This window comes from Castor canadensis, chromosome 15 (genome assembly GCF_047511655.1).
Source record: "Castor canadensis chromosome 15, mCasCan1.hap1v2, whole genome shotgun sequence".
In the NCBI taxonomy this organism is placed as follows: domain Eukaryota; kingdom Metazoa; phylum Chordata; class Mammalia; order Rodentia; family Castoridae; genus Castor; species Castor canadensis.
This window is the reverse complement of record NC_133400.1, coordinates 78381287-78401031: the sequence shown is the minus strand read 5'-3', so window position 1 is coordinate 78401031 and position 19745 is coordinate 78381287. Positions and strand designations below refer to the sequence as shown.

Here is a 19745-nt window from a genome sequence, read left to right as displayed (position 1 = left end):
CAACTCAGTCTCTCTCATCTAATCACTGTTTGTGCTTGGGGTTCCAAATGCTCTGGCCCAACCAAGGGCTTTGCTTCTACCTTTATCTGTGCTCTCTCAAGAAGCACTTTATGTTTTCCCCCTCCAACGTGTAATACTTTTTACTCGAAGGAAAACACTGCCTGTTCCCACAGGTTTAGTAGCTATGTTTTCATTTTTCTCTGCTCCACTAAAGAAAAGCTCCTTGAAAACTTCGCTTTACCCATTGTATCAAATTGTCTCCCTCTCATTATTGACCTTCTGTCAACAGGCTTTTGGCCCAGCCCTTAAAGTGACTTCACTATACTCGCAATCATCATTCACCTTCACACATTCAGATCTGATGATCAATTGACAGTTTTCATCAAACTTGACCTCACAATGGCTTTGGGTCAAGGAAATCTCTTCTGTGTCTTGCAGAATCCCACCCTGTCTTAGTTTTTCCACCTCTCTTGCTGGTCATTCCTTTGCTAGACCTTTCTTCTCTTCTTATTTCTAGTTAGTGTGTAGACCTCTTCTCAAGGAAATTTCACTAAATCTGAGGGTTATAAAGATAATCCATATTCTGACATCCAAGTTTATATCTTCACCCAAACCCCTCTTTGGGACCTGTGAGTCATACACTAAATTGCCTACTTGACCTCTACACATTGATGTCCTATGGATTTCTAAAATTAGTATCTCCTCAAAAGGGGATACACTTTGTTGTCTCTTTTTAACCTTCTGTTTATGTATAATCCACCATGAAATAGTCCTGAAGATGTGAACTAATTTAATGACACTCTACAAAGGCAAGTTCGTATTAACTATCTTTTTTGTTTTTTCAGTACTAGAGGTTAAATTGAGGGTGTCACACTTGCTAGGCAGGCACTCTGCCACTTGAGCCATTCCTCCAACCCTTTTTGCATTGGCTGTTTTTGAGATAGGATCTTGCTCTATGCCCAGGCCATTCTGGACTACAGTCTTCCTATTTGTGCTTCCCTAAGTAGCTGGATGACAGGTGTGTGCCACTGCATCCAGCTGATGGTTGAGATGGACTCTTGAAAACATTTTATCCAGTTTGGGCTTGAACCTTGATCCTCCTGATCTGAGTCTCCCAGGTAGCTAGGATTATAGGCTTGAGCCTCCAGTGCCGAGCTGTGTTTGACTATTTTAACACATCTTTTCTAACTAGTCCCTCAGGTCCACAGGCTTGCCGTCAGTTTTATCTCATCTCTTTTGAAGTTGTTTATTTAAATGTGTAGAGCAGGGCAGGAAGCAGTGCCAGCGGAAGAAAGTCTTTTGCCTTTGAGCAAAGTAAAGATGAATGATTTAAGATATGCACATACTTGAGACCACCAAAGAGTCTGGTGTAGAACTAAGATCAAGATGAATCATTTTTGAAGTTGACAAAATTTATCTTGGTTTCCTTCATTTCCATTTTCCTTTCTCCACTATCTTAGATCCTCATTTATACAATGGTCCGTTACCATCCACCCTATGTTCCTACTGCCTCCCTGTGTGTTCTTACTCTCCAGGTATCTGTGCACTGAAGCAGCTTACCTCCTCCTCTTCCTTTCCTCTGGTATTTCTTACTGGCATTGGGTGTTTGGAGGAAAAGCTATTTCCTTTACCTACAGCTGTAAGCTGAGGTGAGGTGTCCTACCCTAAGCAATCTCATCTTTTATTCTGTGTTCACTTTCATAATTGGTAATCCATATTGGTCTGTGTTGAATAGTCTTAAGGTCATTGCCATCTACTATTTATCAGAAGCTCACTGATGAGAAGAAATACTCAATGAAATTATTTAAAGCGTCTGTTCTCTCCCTAAAACCCTGAAGTCCTGAAGGAGGGGCAAGTGCTTGAATTCATCAGATCTGGGGTCAAATTTTATTTCTGCTACTATGAGTTGTGTGATATTAACCAAGTCACTCAACTCGTAAGTCTCCTTTCTCATTTGTAACCCAGATATAAACAATTGAGTCTTCTTTGTAACTCGCATGAGGATTAAAGGAATGATGCTCTCTGAGTGTTCACATCAGTCCATTTTAACTCTTTTCAATCTTGTTTTGTTTTTGATGTGGACAAGCCATGTCAGTGAGGAATTGCCTACCTTATGTAGCCCCTTCTCCCTGTGCCCAGAGTATTTTACTGAATGCTGCTCTGCTATGAGATGTTTAGTGTCCTCCAAAGGTCAGTTTGAGAAGCAACTTCTTAAAACCCTCTGTGGCATTTACCGTTAGGATACTGTCAGGAATGAACGCTGTTTGTGCCTTTACACCATGTTCCTTTTTATGAGGCTTTGGGAGAATTCAGTGTCTGCTGTGAGTGCCAAGCGGAGTGGTGCTTCTGAGCATTGGGTTTATTTTAAGCTTATGGCCAGTAAATTATGTAACTGACCGAGTTTCCCTTTTTGACTTGGCTGCTAGAAAGCTTAGAGCCAAATTCATGGTTCACTTGTAGGAAGTGTATTGGCTATTATGGGATGTACTTCAAGCCTCATTTCTGCTTCCATCTTGTATCTCCATCTTTGTGGTTTCTTTTATTATAATCCTTCTTTTTTCATGTATTTAGACATTATTTTTAAATATATTCTTGCAAATTGCTTTAAATTGCTTCTCAAACAAGGTAGGTAAATGATATATAGAGAGATAAAATATGATTTGAAATAAATGCACTTGTTTTAGCTCCTATATATAGCGAAGAGATGTTTAATTTTTATGACAAGGTACTGGTGACATACAATGTATGTTCCAATTGGTAAAATGTCAGACTTTGTAAGAAAGAGAAAGAAAGTAGTAACAGTCTGCTTTGTAGAAGACGGGTGATTTGGAAAACTACTAGGAGAGCCATTGAAAGGCAGGTTGGCTGTGCTAAGGGTGAGAGAAGTGTCTGCTGAAAGATTGGCCTCATTAATTAATTAATCCTTCATATACTTCAGAGTCAGCTTGTAAAATTAATTTTTACCTTGTACATAGGGCATAGGAAGGTGTTTATGACCATGGCTCGGAGTCAGGAAAACGTGGCTCTGCCACTGCCTTCGGCAGCTTACTTAACTCACAGTGCCTCAGTTTCTTTGTTTATGAACTGGAGAGAAAAGGAGCCATTACTTGACTGGGCTCTTGTGAAAATCACCTGTGTGAAATGTTTAGCTAGTACAGGGACTAGGAACTTAGGGATCAGTGTGTGCTAGCTATTACTCTGAGTTTGAACTCAGAGCCTCACACTTGCTAATTAGATATTCTACCACTTGAGGCACACCTTCAGCCCCTTTGCTTCAGATATTTGTTGATAGGATCTCACGTTTTTGCCTGAGCTTGTCTCAGACTACAATCCTCCTATCTAAGGCCTCCTGCTTAGCTGGTATTACAGGTGCACCACTGCCATTCCTGGCTTATTTGTTGAGATGGGAGGTGGTCTCACTAACTTTTTGCCGAGGCTGGCCTTAAACTGTGATCTTCCCAATCTCTGTCTCCCAAGTAGCTAGGATTATAGGTGTGAGCCACAATAGCTGGTGATAGGTCATTTTTAATGTTTTAGTTTGTGTTGAAAGTGGGGAAAGGCTCTCAAGAGACTTTTGAATATGAGAAAATCAGAAAGGAAAGGAAAAGTGTTTTGAGAACTGCTGCTGTGAGCTATAGGACTCTTTGCTATGTTCTTTGAACTATGCAATTCAGGACTGGCGTTTGATTTTTAAATGACTTTTTTGCTGGATTGCACTTCTTTTTGATATGACTGGGCTGTAAGAGAACCAGGGTTTATTAGGGTTACATGATTTTCTCACAGCTTTTATTGTAACATGTACTGCCTAACACAAAATATTTCTTAACCTTATCATTGAAGTCTAGCCCACATTTCATAATTGTTAGTAATTTTAGAAGTATGGTTTCCTCTCCCTCAATTACCCTGCATATAGTTATTGTGTTTACTTGTGCTGCTCTCTGTATATCAGTGATAAATAAACAAATGATGCTGCTCTTATTACTGAGAAAAATTGTTTGGTGGTTGGTGTGAAAAAACAAGCAAATAAACATCCTAGTACATCAAAAAAGAACCCAGACAGGTTGGTGAGAAATAAACAGCAATTAGAGAAAGGATGGTTTCCAGTTCTATTGAAGCTGGAATAAAAGAGAGTGGTGGTTTTTAGTGGCTGAAGAGGCAGAGGTCGATGGAAGGCTCATGCAGGGGGTTCAGTATCCCAGGAGAGACAAAAGGAAACAGAAACTGATAAGAAAATGAAGGTTTACCACAGATGATGCTACAGGGACTTAGCATCTTCAATGTAAGTTAAAGACATACTGTGTGATAAAGTTAGACTATGCTACACTCAAGAAAACCATGTAGCCTACGGTAAGTAATTGTTATACATAGTTACCCTACCTTGCAACAGCACATGGGAACTTCTTGCTTCTAGTAACTGTAACTTAACACTCATCCATTCACTTCCCTTCTGTTCTCTGCACCCTCTCTAACCAGAATCCTACTCTCAAAATCTATGAGATCACCTTTAATTTGCTTTTATTCCTCACTATCAAAGAGTGTTCTCAGAAGAAGTGCTCCCTCATCCACTGTGTGCTTTCTCTCTCCAAGTAATCATGGCGTAGAAAGTGAATAGTAAACAAACATGAATTCTCACACTTTAAAAGACTGCCCAGAAATATGTCCCTTGGATTTAAAAAATACCTGTCATTGACATCATATATATTTACCTATGGTTGTGTTTAATTTATTGCTTTAATCACTGAATCGTTTATTGTCACTTTTCAATTTTTTACTTTTAATCTGCCACATATTAAAAAACTAACCAAACAAGTCATTAGGCTTGTAATTTAGCTACATGAACCAAGCAGCTAGTTTTATTGATTTGATTTCACTATTTAGTAGAAGGACATTTATTGCAAATACAGAAACTCAAAAACTTCAAATTTCTCATGAATATTGAATTATTTACCAGTATTTTTAGAGCAAACTGTTGGAGGAGGTTTTTTTCCCATTTAATAAAATAACATTTAAATGCTTCGGTAATTCTGACTGTCCCGCCAGATAAAGTCTAGATGCCTCTAGATGTGTGTTCAGGGCACTTTACAGTGCAGCCCCAGCCAAAACTTCTGACCCTTGCTCTCTTCTTTTTGCTTCCCTCCTCCCCCGATCCCCCTCCTCCCCACAGTCTTGGATTCTATGAGTTAATTATTCACTCTGAAATAACTGGAGGTACTTTTAAAACACAGGTATAGCTTCTTTAATTGAGGTAAAAGAAAAAAGTGAGTTAAACAATATGGGGGTTTATTACTCTTTGATGTTACCATCCAAAGGTAAGCACTCTGAGGCTTCTATGACAACATCCAGGTCCAGAGTCCAGGCCCAGAGACTCAAGCTCGTTGTAGCCCACTGCTCTGTTGCCTGATTCAATAGGTGGCTTTCTTCGTAAGTGATTATTCCAGCTCTTAGGAATGTAGCTCAGGCCAGTGAGAAAGGAGAAGGCACACTCCAGCCCTGCTAAGAGCCTGACCAGGGAGTTGGCCTATGTCATTTTTGTGTTTGTCCCATTGACCAGAAGCTAGTCACATGGGCACCCAGGTTGCAAAGGAGGCTGGGATATTTGTCTTGGCACAAGACATTTCTGTCCATTTACATCTTATTAATGAAAATAAAGACTGGATAATGAGGGTACAGCTGTAAATTTTTGTCATGCCTTCTACATTGTCATTTACTGTACCAAGTGCTAGGGATATACAGGTGAATAAGGTCTGAATTTAGAAGAGACCTAAGTTTGGCTTGAAAACTTTGGGTCTATCTCTGTTGTCTAAATATACAAAGAACATTTAATCTATATTATACATTCTTGTACATTGTGTAGAAACAGAATTTGTTACATATATTCTGTGTGTGATCTTCTGTGCTTTTGAACTTCTCATTTTGTTGCCTGGGATTTTTTCTCCTTTTATTTTCCACTGGATACAACTCTGCCTATCCTGTGAAGACAGCATTCCTGCCTTTATAAGCCTTTAATGTTCCTTCAGAGATAGTTAGGAGTTATTTTCTTGGTGATCCCATCACCCTAAACACTGTGCTCTCTTTCCTCTGTTGTGTTGTTACAGCCTAGAGTCTAGGCTGGACATGGCGGTACATAACTCTAGTCCTAGCACTTGGGAGGCAGAGGCAGGAAGTTAGAGAGTTTGAGGCCAGCCTGGGCTACACAGTGCGACCCTGTCTCAATTAAAAAAAAAAAAAAGAGCCTGGAGTCACACATGGACTTGACTTTATTAATTTCATATCCCAGTGCTGAGCAAATAGAAGAAGGTGCTCAGCAAAAGTTTGCTGAGTACCATTAGTTAGTGCTTGGCATTCTCTCACGGATTCTTGAATGACAAGGTGGGTGGAATTTCTAATGACCTGGGGATTCTCATATTGTGTTAAAAATATCATAGCTAATAAAAAGTTAAGCGAATTCTGAATCAAATTCAGAATAAAAAAGAGGCAAATTGTTTCCCTGATATCTCCAACCCATTCTAACTTTGGGTTCATTTTCATTCTTTATTTTATTCAGTTTTTTTTAAATTAAATGTGTGGGGCATAAGAAAAACTTAACTTTGAATTTTTTACTTCCTTATATTACCCTGTTTTGACTAAAGTTTCTTTAAAAATAATTGAAATCCTGTCTATTAAAAATACATCTCATATGGTCCAGAAAATATTGACTATTCTCTCCCAGGACTTAATTCAAAATCCAATTTACAGGATAATTCAGAAATTTTGTTTTGCTTTAGGTTTCTGAATTAATCATAAAGGTATTCCTATTTTCTCTATATATAGTCTTATTATTTGGATCTTCAAAAACATAGTGGATTAATTATATGTGGTAAGTTATAGAACTTTCAAGACTATCTAAACTATATAAATTATAGAGGTGAATTAGTACTAGTATTATACTATCTATAAGTGAAACACTTAACCATTCTAGGCTTCAGGTACATTACCAGTCAAATAAGAAGGTTGAATTAAGGCAGGATTTTTTTCAGTTCTTAATAGTCTCTCAGAATAGTAGTAATAATAATAATTGATATAATATTTAATATAATAATTATATAATTATTATTACTATTAATGGTTACCTTAAATTATAGGCTCTAAAGAAAATGTTGCAAGTATAGATTTTCATTTTCCATGGGCTTATAGAGCATGATGGTGGTTGATATTAATCTGTGGCCAAAAATAACTAATATACCTTCTTAAGTGGCAATATTATATGGAATGACTTGAGCGTGGGGGCAAATTTAGATCAATATCTGTGGCGCATTAAAAGGTTATATGAATCATGGCTTTTTAGAATGGTTGATATCATCCAGATTAATAGTTAGATCCCCAGTGCCTTAGTGATTCATCTTTGATGTATGACATGTACCAGCCCTTTTAGGAATAATGTAGGATCAGTTCAGTCCCTGAAACTGGGTCTTTAGGGAATGATATAAATAATAGCTCACAAGGAATATTGACTTGTAAGCTCTCAGGTTTGGAAAGTAGCCTTATTGAGCTGACTGTGTCTAAATCATAGGTGATATGTTATCTAATTAATTAATTAGGTCTGACTGATCAAATGTGCTTGCTAGAGTTATGTTTACTTAACATGATTCAGTGCAGAAAATGATCATTTGGCAGTGAACACAAAAAAACCGTGCAGCCGCAGTGGTGGAGTGAGTCAGGTCCTGAGGCCACTTCAGCAATGCTTACAATGCCTGTGAAATGCATACTGCAGGACCGGGTCTGACGATGTGACCATGGAGTCCTGGGAATCCACAGTGAATTCAAAGTCTAGACTCAGTCATGTTTCAGGGGAAGGGGAGGAGGGAGAAATAGCAAATCAGATGTGCCCGAAATGCTACAGAGGTAACAGAGGATAAAGATGCTGCACCAGTGCATCGTGAGGAAGGCAGTAATAGCTGAGCAGCAGCCCTGTCAGAAGCAGGCACATAAACAGCAGGGGGTAGGCCTCCTTCCTTCCCAAACAGCATCCTGCAGGGTTGTGAAATGCAAGACTGTCTGGTGTTTGAAAATCTCCAGAGTTGAGCATGGCTCCTGTGACAACGTTGCTCAGAAACTCTGATGATTTGGACAGCCCTGACTGTGACTTAATACTAGTTATTTCAGGAACAGAACTGCTACTACTTTTTGTAGATTTTCGCCAATAGACAACCCCCTGAAGATCTCAGATTACCTGGAAAGAAAATCAAAAGACAAACAGAGAAACAAAGTTTTTGGCATGCCTGCCGGAAGGATGGTTTTTTGTAGAAACTACCTAGGAGGCAGAAGCTAAGTGTTGATTTGCCCATGCCTCTTACCTGGGAGTGGAAGGTGGGAAGAAATGGAGAGTGGCTGTGATGAGGAGAGGAGGCACAGTGCAGCCTGGTGAAGCCACACGCTGACTGCGTTCTGCCCCCTCTTCATGCAGTGCTGCGGGCTGGTACATCGCCGGCAAGTACGGGTGTCCTATGTAAGTTTCTCTTGCTGTACCATTGTGGCTGGGAGCTAAAATACTGTTCGTATCTTCCTGGTGCATGTCGCTTCCTCCTTTCCGATGCTTTAATCCCTGTACTGAACCAGATGATCAATCATTTGTAAGCTCAATCGGGAGCTCACAAGGCACCTGAGATATATGAGATTCTGGGATATTTTTCGGGAGATGTTTTTGAATCTCTTTTGTGCCATGGTACTTTAATAAAGTTGCAAATAACTCACATGGGGATTGATTTGGGGGTGTCTATTGTCTCAGATGTCTGTATCACTTGAAACCAGTTGATATTTTCTTTTACTTAGAGTAGCCCTGTTTTCATATTTGAATTGTGGCATGGGAAAAAAATTATTTTCTCCAGATAAATACTACAGAGTTTGTTAAATTCAAGATAGCTACAGAGGCTAATGTTAAATCCCATTTTGAATAGCTTCAGAAAAGTAGTAGATGGTAATCACTTGATGGATGACACAGCTGTTACAATAATGCCAGCATTTATAACAGTTTTAGCATCCTGTGACTATTTTACTGGAATAGCCCTTATTTCGTGGACCTGCTGTGTTTTTGCAAAATGGCTGTCTGAGTATTAAATTCTACTAGGGAGGCTCACAGAAACATTGAAGTATCACTATTTAAAATTGAGTGGATGCTGATTGAAATATACTGTGCAGTAGATGAGCCAACAGGCTCCGAGCAAGTGCTTGTTTTATTTTCATACTCCTTTTGCAGGCAGCCACCTTATTTTCAAGGAGTGACGTGAATGAGAACAGGAGGTTTATGCAGGCTGGCCAGACTGCAGTGCCGAATTGCTTAACACTGATTTGAGATTCCTGGCTGCAAAACAAATAGAACATTGACAAAGAAAGCTAATCAGTTCTGCAGGGTATAATGTAAAGAAATCTGTGACCTTGGAAAATTGACCAGCAGAAGAGATACACGTGAGACTTCCAGGACAAGCAAGGTCAAAATCGGATATGATCTAAATAATAAAGTTGGAGGCCAGGGGTGGGAGGGTGGGAAAGAGAGAAATACACCCACATCAGATCCTAAAGATAAGATCCAATTTTATTAAGTAATTAAAATCCTTAAATCTCCCTTCATGGAAAGGTTTTTGTAATTATGAGATATCCAATGCAATTTGCCTTTTGAATGCAACAGTTGACACGTGAGGAGTAAGTGTAGTAGTGAGGTGGCCAGCCAAGATTTTAAAGACGACATCTGCAGAAATAGATGGTTCTTTCCAATAGAAAAATTAATTGCTTTTTCCTCAGACTGGAAATAAGTGCTACAGACTTCTAATGTATAAAGTGATGCACAGAAAGAAAATTTTAAATTGAAAATTAAGATAACCTGAAGTTAAAAATTCAGATATTTATGGAATGGCAAAGACCAAGAGTTCTATAGCTTTATTTATTAGTTTATTCTTGTGTAGTGAATTAGAGCTCTATAGCTATGTATGTCTATTGGATAGAGGATTTCTGAAATAAGGTATTAAAAAGCAATCATTAGTACCCTATTGTTTTTCCTATTTCTTATATTAAACATTTAAATAAATAGGAGGAAGAAACAGCATAATCAGCAGTTTGGGGAATGTTGGCTAGAAAGTATGGAGATTTGCTACAACTCTAATTTCAAACTTTTTATACCCTATAGTTTGGGTAAGGAACCATGAAATATATAGCACAAATGTATTTTAAAGATGAAAGAGATTCATACAGTTGGGTGCATTTTCCTTCATTTTAGCACATGGTGTCCTGGAAACTCTAACCTGTTACCCACCTGTGGCTGAGTTAGTCTGTTTGACAGTTTTTCGTACAGATTTCAATTTTCCTTATAGACAGCCTACTCAGAGCCCTAGGTACGTGAAGTCTGAAACATATTGCATTTCCTAGGAGGAAAAGAGCACACAATATATACATATGTGGGTGAGACCTATTTTCCCACAAAACTGAAAGACCAGGAGGCTACTCATTGAATAGTCATGTCAATGTCAGGAAAAGAGCAGCCCAAACCCCATTGTGGGGCTAGTGGTTGGAGTTTTGTCCCATTGGATGGACTGTCCTCCTATCCTTTCTCAAATCTGTTGTCAGTTTGGGGGATCATGACAGTAAACATATGTATATGTATCTAGATTAAACATCTATTAGATATAATTATATATGATATATATTACATATCAATAGATGTAATATGTAAATCAGATGACATGTTATAGTCATGTACTGCATGGCTACATTTCAGTCAAAGACGGACCACATATATAACAGAAATCTCATCATTACAATGCCTGGTGATTTAGTTGCCTTAACTTGTGTAAATACACTCTGTGATGTTCATCCAAGGACAAAATTGCCTAATGATGCATTTCTCAAACAGTATCCCCATTGTTAAGTGATGTATGACTATGTGTGTCTCAATCCCTAGTAGTTTTTTTTTTGTCTTTTCTTTTTAAGTATGACAGCTTTCTGAAGCATTCCTCCCACTCTAACTTTGTCTTTCAGAAAGAATAGGAAAGTTATGTGGGTTTCAAGGGAAGTTATATGCATGTGATATAGTTCTTTATTTCTAGGTTTTTCTCTCTCCTAGCTGTTGCTTTTGTTAATTAAAATTATTCTGTGATCAGTGGGTCCTGCCATGGGCATTTATATACATAAATCCAGCCCATTTATATACATAAATCTCTTTTTGACATTTATTTTCATGATCTAGTCTTCATTATTTTGTTCATATCCCATGCTTATTCTTTCAAGTAATTACTTTCAAGTGATTACTATGTTGACCTAAACTGTTATTTTATTAAATGGTATGAAAATCAACCAGGTGAACAAATATTTTTAAAAGTTATATAAACATGGTAAGTTCTATGTGGATTTCTGGAAAACATATAAAATGTTGTCATTTGCGTGCTTTGGTGAGAGGAGATTGATACTCTTTTTGCTAATCATTTTATTGAGGTCCAGGTGGTCCTCAGAATTTGTGAGTTCCATTCCTATGGATTCAACCAACTGTAGATTAAAAATATTTTGAAAACATAGTGACAACCACAGACTTTTTTCCTTGCCAATTGTTTTAGAAACAAAATAGTATAACAACCATTTACATAGCATTACTATTGCCTTAGGTATTATATCATACAGAGAGGATTTAACATGTGGGAGGATATGCAGAGGTTATATGCAAAGGCCAAATCATTTTATATAAAGGACTTGAGCATCCTTGAATTTTGGTATCCATGAAGGGTCCTAGAACCAATCCTCTGTAGATATCCAACACAATACATGTTGAATATCCCTTACCTAAAATGCGTAGTGCCAGAAATGTTTCAGATTCTTGAGTCTTTTGGATTTTGGAACATATCCATGGACTTTTTTTCTGATTGAGCAGCCTAATCTGAAATCTTAAATGCTTCAAAATCCAAAACTTTTTGAGCCTCAGCTCAAAGTATTAGGGATGCTCAGCCTGTGTAACAAACATGTGGAGAAGTGAGCACAGAAGATCTTTAAGTGTGCAGCATGAGGTGTGCTCACAAAGCAGACACTCCTGTGTGAGCAGCCCTTAGATCAAGAACCCAAGCATCCTCAGCACCCTATTCTTCTTTCTCTTCACCATTGCTGTCCCTTCCCCCAAGGGACCCATTAATCTGACATCTAATGGTGTGGATTTGTATTTCCTATTTCTAAATTTTATATAAATAAACTCATGCAGAATATGTCTTCAGTTTGTCCACCATATGTTTCTCATCCTTTTATTTATGACATAAACCCATGTGGTTGCACATAGTTGTAGTACATATGTGTGTGTATATATATATATGTATATATGTACATGGGTACATAGTATTCCATTGCGCCTGACTAAACTAAACCATACTCCCACTAGCTGTGCCTTGTCTGGAGTTAGTAGTAACTTTTGCATTTTAGTCAATGTGTGAGTAAGTGTCTCATGGTGGTTTTACTCTGCATTTCCTTAATGACAAATGAAGCCAAGCACTTGTTTGTGTATCTGTTGACCATTTGCTATCCTTTCTTGTGAAGTACTTGTTCAAGTCTCTTTCTTCTTTTCCTACTGGTTTTTCTATCTTTTGAGGCAGTTTTGTTCCAAAAAGATCTGACAAGGAGAAAAGCAGCTGGGGATTAGCATAATAAAATGGTGAAAAACAGTGATACATAAAGAGAGATGGAGAGGATGTGGAATTAGGCTTGACCTTGGTTTGAATCTTGATGTCATTATTTCTTTACTGTGTAAATAAACTATTGTGAGGAATTCTTTTCTCTTTTTGAGCCTGATCATTATCCTGCATAGTCAGGATAATAGTAAAATTATGAAGGTTTGTTTTGATAGTTAAAAAAGAAATAAAGTTTTTAAGTTCCTACATATTTTCAGTTCCTGATACATAGTTGTTTCTCAAAAACCAGTAGCCACTGCAAAATAAAGCCACGAAATGGAGGAACCGTAATAAGAAGGGTAGTAGAGCTGGAAGGGAGGGAAATGGTAGGAGTTCACTTGGGAAGTGAACCATATTTCTAAATGTCTCAGTCTAATAATGGTCAAGCTGAGTCTCAAACTGAAATTTATTCTTTTTTGTTGTTGTTACTTTTTAATGATCTTTTATTTATAAAAAATTATAAGTTAAAAACTTATTTTGTCTTAACCATGTAAGGCAGACAGGCTAGAAAATAACAGCTCCACTTCACAGATCAAGAATGGGAACAATTTTCTCCTATTTATTTTTTGAGGGATTACTGGGGACTGATCCCAGAGCTGCACACACTCTTACCACTGAGCTACAGCCCCAGCCCTCCTCCCTTATTTAGTAAGACAGATCTGCAATATAAACCCTAGGCTTTCAGAGCTACCCAATGTTTTTCCCATGACTTTGCAGTACAACATTTTAAGAATCTGATTTCACAATGCTCTGTAATATAAGAGAATAACATCTATAACATCTTTTCCTGGCAGGTAAACTCTGGAAGCAAGCCAACCTAATTAATTACCTTATAACTGGCACATTTTAAGGCCTCTAACTCAATTCCACCACTGTGTTTTTGAAAGTCCTATGAGCCAAAACTGTGGCAAAGCTAGTCTAAAAGGATCAGGGAGAAAAATGGTTAATGCATGTTTTCTGTATGCCCTGGGTCTGGTGCATCCTCACCAACTGCTCAGATGGCAAGCTGAGGCAGCAGTGGGTGAAGGGGCCCATTCAGAGGTGGACACTGACGAAACAACACCCCACACCCTTGCTGTTGGTTTACTGTGTCCCAGCAGGACAAAGGATGATTCTTCTGGAGTCCAGAACATGTTAAGGTACATTCCTAGGGTCTGAAAAGACTAATCCCAGTTTTACCCACGTAGAACCAAGAACTTCTGGATTTTGAGGAGAGAGAGGACTGATCAGGGAAATCTCGAAATTCATCTTGAAGCCCTGGGGAAAAATGGGTGGGCATTTCTTAGGTACAATAAGACACACACAATTGGTTTTATAAGCTTCAGTCTTGTACAGGGCATGCAACCAGAGAAGACTGGCAAGCTCAGGGCTTAGGTGATCAGTGATAAGGAGCAGACTTCCTCACGTAAGATGTATGGGTCCAAGCACAATTTTGAGTATATGCATGTTCTCCTGGTAAAGGGGTCCTTCCATTCTCAAATTCTGAGCTAGTGGAAAGGACTAAATCAGTTGCAGGTTGGAATACAAATGCCACCAGCAAAGAGATAGGCAGGCCTGAGAGCCCATGATGCCGACTGAAGCTAGAACACAGACTCAGCACAGAGAACTGAGGCTTGCTTTTGTGCATGTCAAAACTGTATTACAAGTCTTCAAAACAAGTCCCTTGAACTCCCAGATTCAATAAGGCCCTGGGCTTGGTCTGTTGTGCAACAGTCTTTGGGACACAAAGCCCCCAAATTGAAGATGACAAAGTAGGACAACTTCCTCGAGGACACGTGTTGATTTGAGGCAGCAGCAGCCAATGGGGAAATGATTGGAACTGGGCTGTGACCAGGGGCTTGCCATGATCACAACTTTCTGTGTATCCCCCTACCCCTTCCTTCCCGTTTCTGAAGGTAGAAAATAATCTTCTCTGAAGATACTTAATAACAGTTCCAAAAGACAAAAGCATACGCTTTTGTACTGTGCTTTCAGATATTCTAGGTGTAGTTCAGCTGGCGGATGAACTGATTGGTGTGTTCACCCTGATAGCCAGGTGAGCCCATGTCCTTAAGGAAGCCCACTCTATTCTTGGTAGTGTGACAGGCCACAGAGAGGTGGAAAGGACACAAGAAGCTGGAGATCTCCTGGAAATGCTTCCCTGGGAAGGCAATTTCATGAAAAAGGTCTTCCAGGCAAATGACACCAAACTTCCCCAGGTACTCTTCAATCACGGTGTTGTCTGTCAGAGGGATGGTCTTATTCTTACTTAACCTTTGCTTGTCCACATTTCAAGATGAGATCTCAAACAGACTTCAGATTTGGAAATCCCCAGGTCACATAAGTTTCCAATACACGTAGCATTTTTACGTTTTGGGGAGTGACTCTTACAAAGACACCACTAAATAATTTCTTCAGATGAAGTTTTGCAGTAGTCCTCTTTACCAGTAAACTCACTCCTTCAGTCCTTTGGAGGCACACAACAAAGGCCAAGGGATGTTTACCAAGCACCTGCAAAGCACCAGGTTTCCCTCCAGACGTCTGACACGCACCACATTGTGCTGTCGCCAGCAATCATGTAGGAATGATTCCAGCCGTTTAAACCCAAACTCTTTTCCTTTCCTCTCCTTCTTTTCCAAAAGTGCTTGCTGTGCTTGGGTGGCTTTCAGGGCTTGATAAGCCTTCCTCTTTCAGGATATTTTTCTGAACCTAATAGGATCTTTTTTCTTTCCTCTCCCTCTGCCATCTTTCCAGTGCCATGGCTACTGCCTGAAATTTATTCTTATTCCATGTACAGGGTTTTTTTTTTTTTCATTTATTCACATGTGCATACATTGTTTGGGTCATTTCTCCCCCATCTCCCCTACCCCCCCCATGTACAGGGTTTTGAACATTCTTACTTGGAATGTATTTCTAAGCTCAAATGATTGGATTATAACTAGATTTAATTAACATGAAAATTTTGTCATGCTTCTGAGTATAAGAATCATTTATCATTAAACTTGAGAGGTACTGAAATGCTAGTTAATAGAGATTCCTGGTGAGTAAAATTGTAGGTAATATACAATTTTGAATTGTACCCTACTTATACTATAAATAAATGGAGTTTTTCCAAATATATCTTAAGCTATTCTTAGGGATGATATTTGACTTTTAAGACCTGTGTCTTAGCTGGGTACCGTGGCTTACCTCTGTAATCCCAGCTACTTGGAAGACTCCTTAGGAGATTAGAAGTGTCACAGTTTAAGGATAGCCCTGGGAAAAGAAAGTTAGTAGTCTCCCATGTCAACATATGAATTGGGCATAGTGGTTCACACCTATAGTGTTAGCTACTTGGGAGACATAGGAAGATGATCTGTGGGCAGCCCCAGGCAAAAAGTGCAAGACCCATCTGAAAAACACCCTAAAATAAAAATAGCTGGTTGTGTGGCTCAAGTGGTAGAGCACTTGCCCTAGCAAGGGCAAAGCCCAGAGTTCAGAACTTCAGTGCCACATTAAAAAAGAAAAAAAAGATCTGTATCTTTTAAAGTCAAGTTCATGTATGAAAGATGGCTAACTTTTTAGATTTGGGACTATGTGAGTTTTTTTTTTTTAAATAGCATTTAGCTTGGGCATTATTAAAATCCTTACTTTGACCCTTCAATGTTTACAGTGTTTACAATACATCAAGGTTTTAATTATCTTTTTCTGTAATTCATGCTCGTCTTTCTAGATGAGAAAGTCCTTAAAGAGAGACATGCCTGTGTCAGAGCAGTACACCTCAGCTTCTGAAACAGCAAAACTGAGCACTTAAATATTGTGCAATAGAAATAGCACCTAGTGATTTAATTTTTTTAGAGCTTTGAATTTTCCTTTAATTATAAGCTTCCCTATAAAATGACACAAGATAGGTCAATGTTCCTATAAACACTAAGGAGCACAACGGGGTAAGTGAAACTAAGTGCTGTTCCAGGCACGTGTAGAGTGAGCTGTTGGTGAATTCCCAGGGGCACGGGACCCCTTAAAGAGCCTTGGTCCCTCCTCAGCATGGCTGCAGTCATCACCCTTTGCTCTACCTTCCTCTGGGAGAGGCAGGCTCATGTGTGAATGACCACAGACTGCAGAGGGTGTAGGCATTGCACATTGGAGAACATCAGGGTAAGTTGCTCAATTTCCACTTCTGTGAAATGAGGACTATTAGTAGAATCTTACTCACAGGTTTTCTGTGAACATTACATGTGTTGCACTATGCATACAATCAGCACATAATAGGTACTCAAATGTGAAATATTTTCATTGTTGTTATTCCCACCAGTCCTGCAGTTGAGCATCTTCCCCTGTGCTGAGCAACAGCAGTCACTTTTTGAAGGATGCATTCATTGTTTTAAAGGAAGCTGTGCAAAGTTAATTGACTTATGCAGCTGCGAGAGTCATCATCAATGTATTTCTTCAAAATGCAATCAGTGAGTGCTTTTCTCTTTGCCAAGAAAGTTACAAATGCAGAGAGAAATTAGAAGAGCTTAGTGTAGTGGTAGAGATAATATGGTGCACACAGAGGTATATAATGTTATATATATATATATATACACACACACACACACACACACACATATGTGTATATATGTAAGTATATATATAAAACATTAAGATGTGCTTAACATAACAGAACTATCTGACAATAGAAAGAAATAATGGTATAGCACCTATAGTAGGAAATTACAGGTAGGCATTCAAGTTTTGTTAGAAAGCTGGATTTGTATAGACTGACATAGTGAGAGGTTTATGTTCTGAGAATGTCGCATGAAAAGGAAGGCAGGAACAACATATATGGGATGGTAACATTCCTCTAATATGTATTTATGCCTCTGTGTATTTGTATAAGAAGGGGTCTAGAAGGCTGAACCAATGTGTGGATAACTTGCAGAAGTGGAGTTGTAAAGGGACAGGTGGGATTTTACCTTTTATATCATTAGATCATAAATACTTAATGTGATAAATGCCTCAAAATTAATTGATCCCTCTCCTTTTTCCAGAAAAGTTTATAAAATATAAATTTGTATGTATAAATGTTTATATCATATAAAATTATATAAAAATCATGTATATTTTATATTAAATCGATTGATATTTTACATGTTCATTTGTACATAAAATTTGCATGCTATATTTTTAATAAAAAATTTTTATACATAAAATTTGCATGATATATTTTTTAATATCTGTAGTTATAGATAAGTAAAATCCATGTCCTAGCACATTAGAAAATACTCAGCTTGAAATCACTTGAGTGAAAATAACCCATAAATTGGAGAATCTGCTGATGGAAAAATTGGGATGTGGACTCAAAGTTCTTTGAAATAGGAAGGTCCAGGTCTCACTCATTCTTTAGGTCTGTCATTCATGGCATGTTATATGCAGAGGTGTTCACCTGTAGGTAAAGGACAAGTATTTTGGGTTATACTCTAAGCACCTGTTTGATAAAGGATGATCAGATTCTATCGAGTTAATTTGTATTCTGCACCTGCCTTTGTTGTTAGCTCATTTCCTAAGTAAATGAAGAGTAGGAGTCATGTATAAATAGAAGCAGGTGAACATAAATCATCATAAGAGATACTTCTACTAATCTGCATTGGCCCACTGGGTCATCTTTCACCAAAGACACACACGAGTCAAGGTGGTCAGATAGTTGCAACTGTTGGCTGTGACCCCATCCCATTATCTTGAAAGAATTTTCCCTTCACTTCTGTGATGTAACACTCTCCTGTTTCCATCGTTCTCTTCTTATTCCTTCTCTTACATTCAATCTCTGCATTTCCCTGTCTATATTGCTGTTCTTTTAGACAGCCATAAATCCATCTTCAGTTCTAGAAAGGCTGCTGAATACAACGCATTTTTGAGAAATGCCCAGTAGAAGAAAAACGTGAAAAAAGTAGTCTTAGAAGAAGTGGCCAGAGAAATCGAAGGAAAAGTACTCTGTGTACATGCCTATGCCTACTGGACCCTTATGCCCCTCTCAGATCTTTGTTGCAAATTTCAGACCCATGTAACCATCCAAAAGCTTGGTATCTCTCTCTCTCTGTGGACTGCACAGGTACAGCACTCACAGCCTTTGCAATGTCTTTTTCCTTCTCCTCATTTCCCTAACAGGTTCTCTCCCTCCACTAGCACCTCTCCTCCTACCTTACTAGACTGAGCAAATAGCACCATTTGTGCTTTCACTGGTCCCAGTCAGAAACAGTCATTGTTCCTCTCCTTCACTCTCAGATCTTAATCACTCATCATGATTGGTCATTTCTACTTCCTTGAGAGCTCTGGAGTGTTCTTTCTCTATTCTATCCATCTGAACTCTACTGTCGACCCCAGATATTCCCTTCTCACATTACAACAACCTCCTGACCTCTCTCTGTCTCCCCATCTTCATTTTCCAACAATCCATTCTCCACCTCATAGCTGCCATGGTGATTTTTCTCAAATACAGTGTTATTTTGCTAGTTAAAGCCCTTTCTTCACTCTTTTTCTTTCTTTCTTTTTTTTTTTTTTTTGGACACAGGATCTGGCTGTGTAGCCCAGGCCGATCTCAAACTCGTGATCATCCTGCCTCTGTCTCCAAGTGCACCACCGTGCCTGGCTTTCATTCCTTTTTTTCATTGCTGCATCCTTTTGCTGGGCATGAATGTCTATCCTTTGGCTTACTCTAAAGACACTCTTGTTGAGTTTATATAAAATGAATGTTGGAGAAATACCAAATTTCTACTATTCTCTACCACTTTTAGGTTCTCACTTGTCACTATAATATGAAATTTTCATTTTATATAGCTATATAAAATTCATTATGTGCTTGTGTGTGTGAACACACACTATCACTGTTATTGTATCAAGTTAGGTTCCTTAGTTTTGTCAGTCTGTATAAAGTAGAAGAGAAACTGTTGCTAGAGTTTGAAGCTGTGTAATCAATTGGCTCTTTTGAATTTTTTTCCTGTTTAGATTATAATCTGTGTAATTCTTTTAAAGATGTAAAGCAAGAACCAGTTATTTACCCATAACAAGGAATTCCTCAAGTACAGAAGAGATCTTAGTTTTGAAATTCACTAAAATCCACAAACTAATTTTTTTAAATGG

The 19745-nt window shown here is 38.4% G+C and overlaps 1 protein-coding gene and 1 pseudogene across 10 annotated transcripts in view; one reads left to right on the top strand and one right to left on the bottom strand.

Annotated features, from left to right (window-relative positions):
- The window catches only part of Cacnb2 (calcium voltage-gated channel auxiliary subunit beta 2), a 345042-nt gene that overhangs the window by 104575 nt on the left and 220722 nt on the right, over positions 1 to 19745 (top strand). The window contains exon 1 of one of the 10 annotated variants that reach the window (XM_074056567.1): positions 7733 to 8485. The exons of the other annotated variants lie outside the window; for them this stretch is intronic. Within the exon in view, the coding sequence (XP_073912668.1) occupies positions 8438 to 8485 (48 nt within the window). The 5' untranslated portion in view covers positions 7733 to 8437. Of the gene's footprint in view, positions 1 to 7732; positions 8486 to 19745 lie in introns of those variants that run through there. 10 annotated transcript variants of the gene reach the window in all.
- Positions 14648 to 19745, bottom strand: part of LOC109697401 (large ribosomal subunit protein uL30-like 1 pseudogene) — a 44192-nt pseudogene continuing 39094 nt past the window's right edge.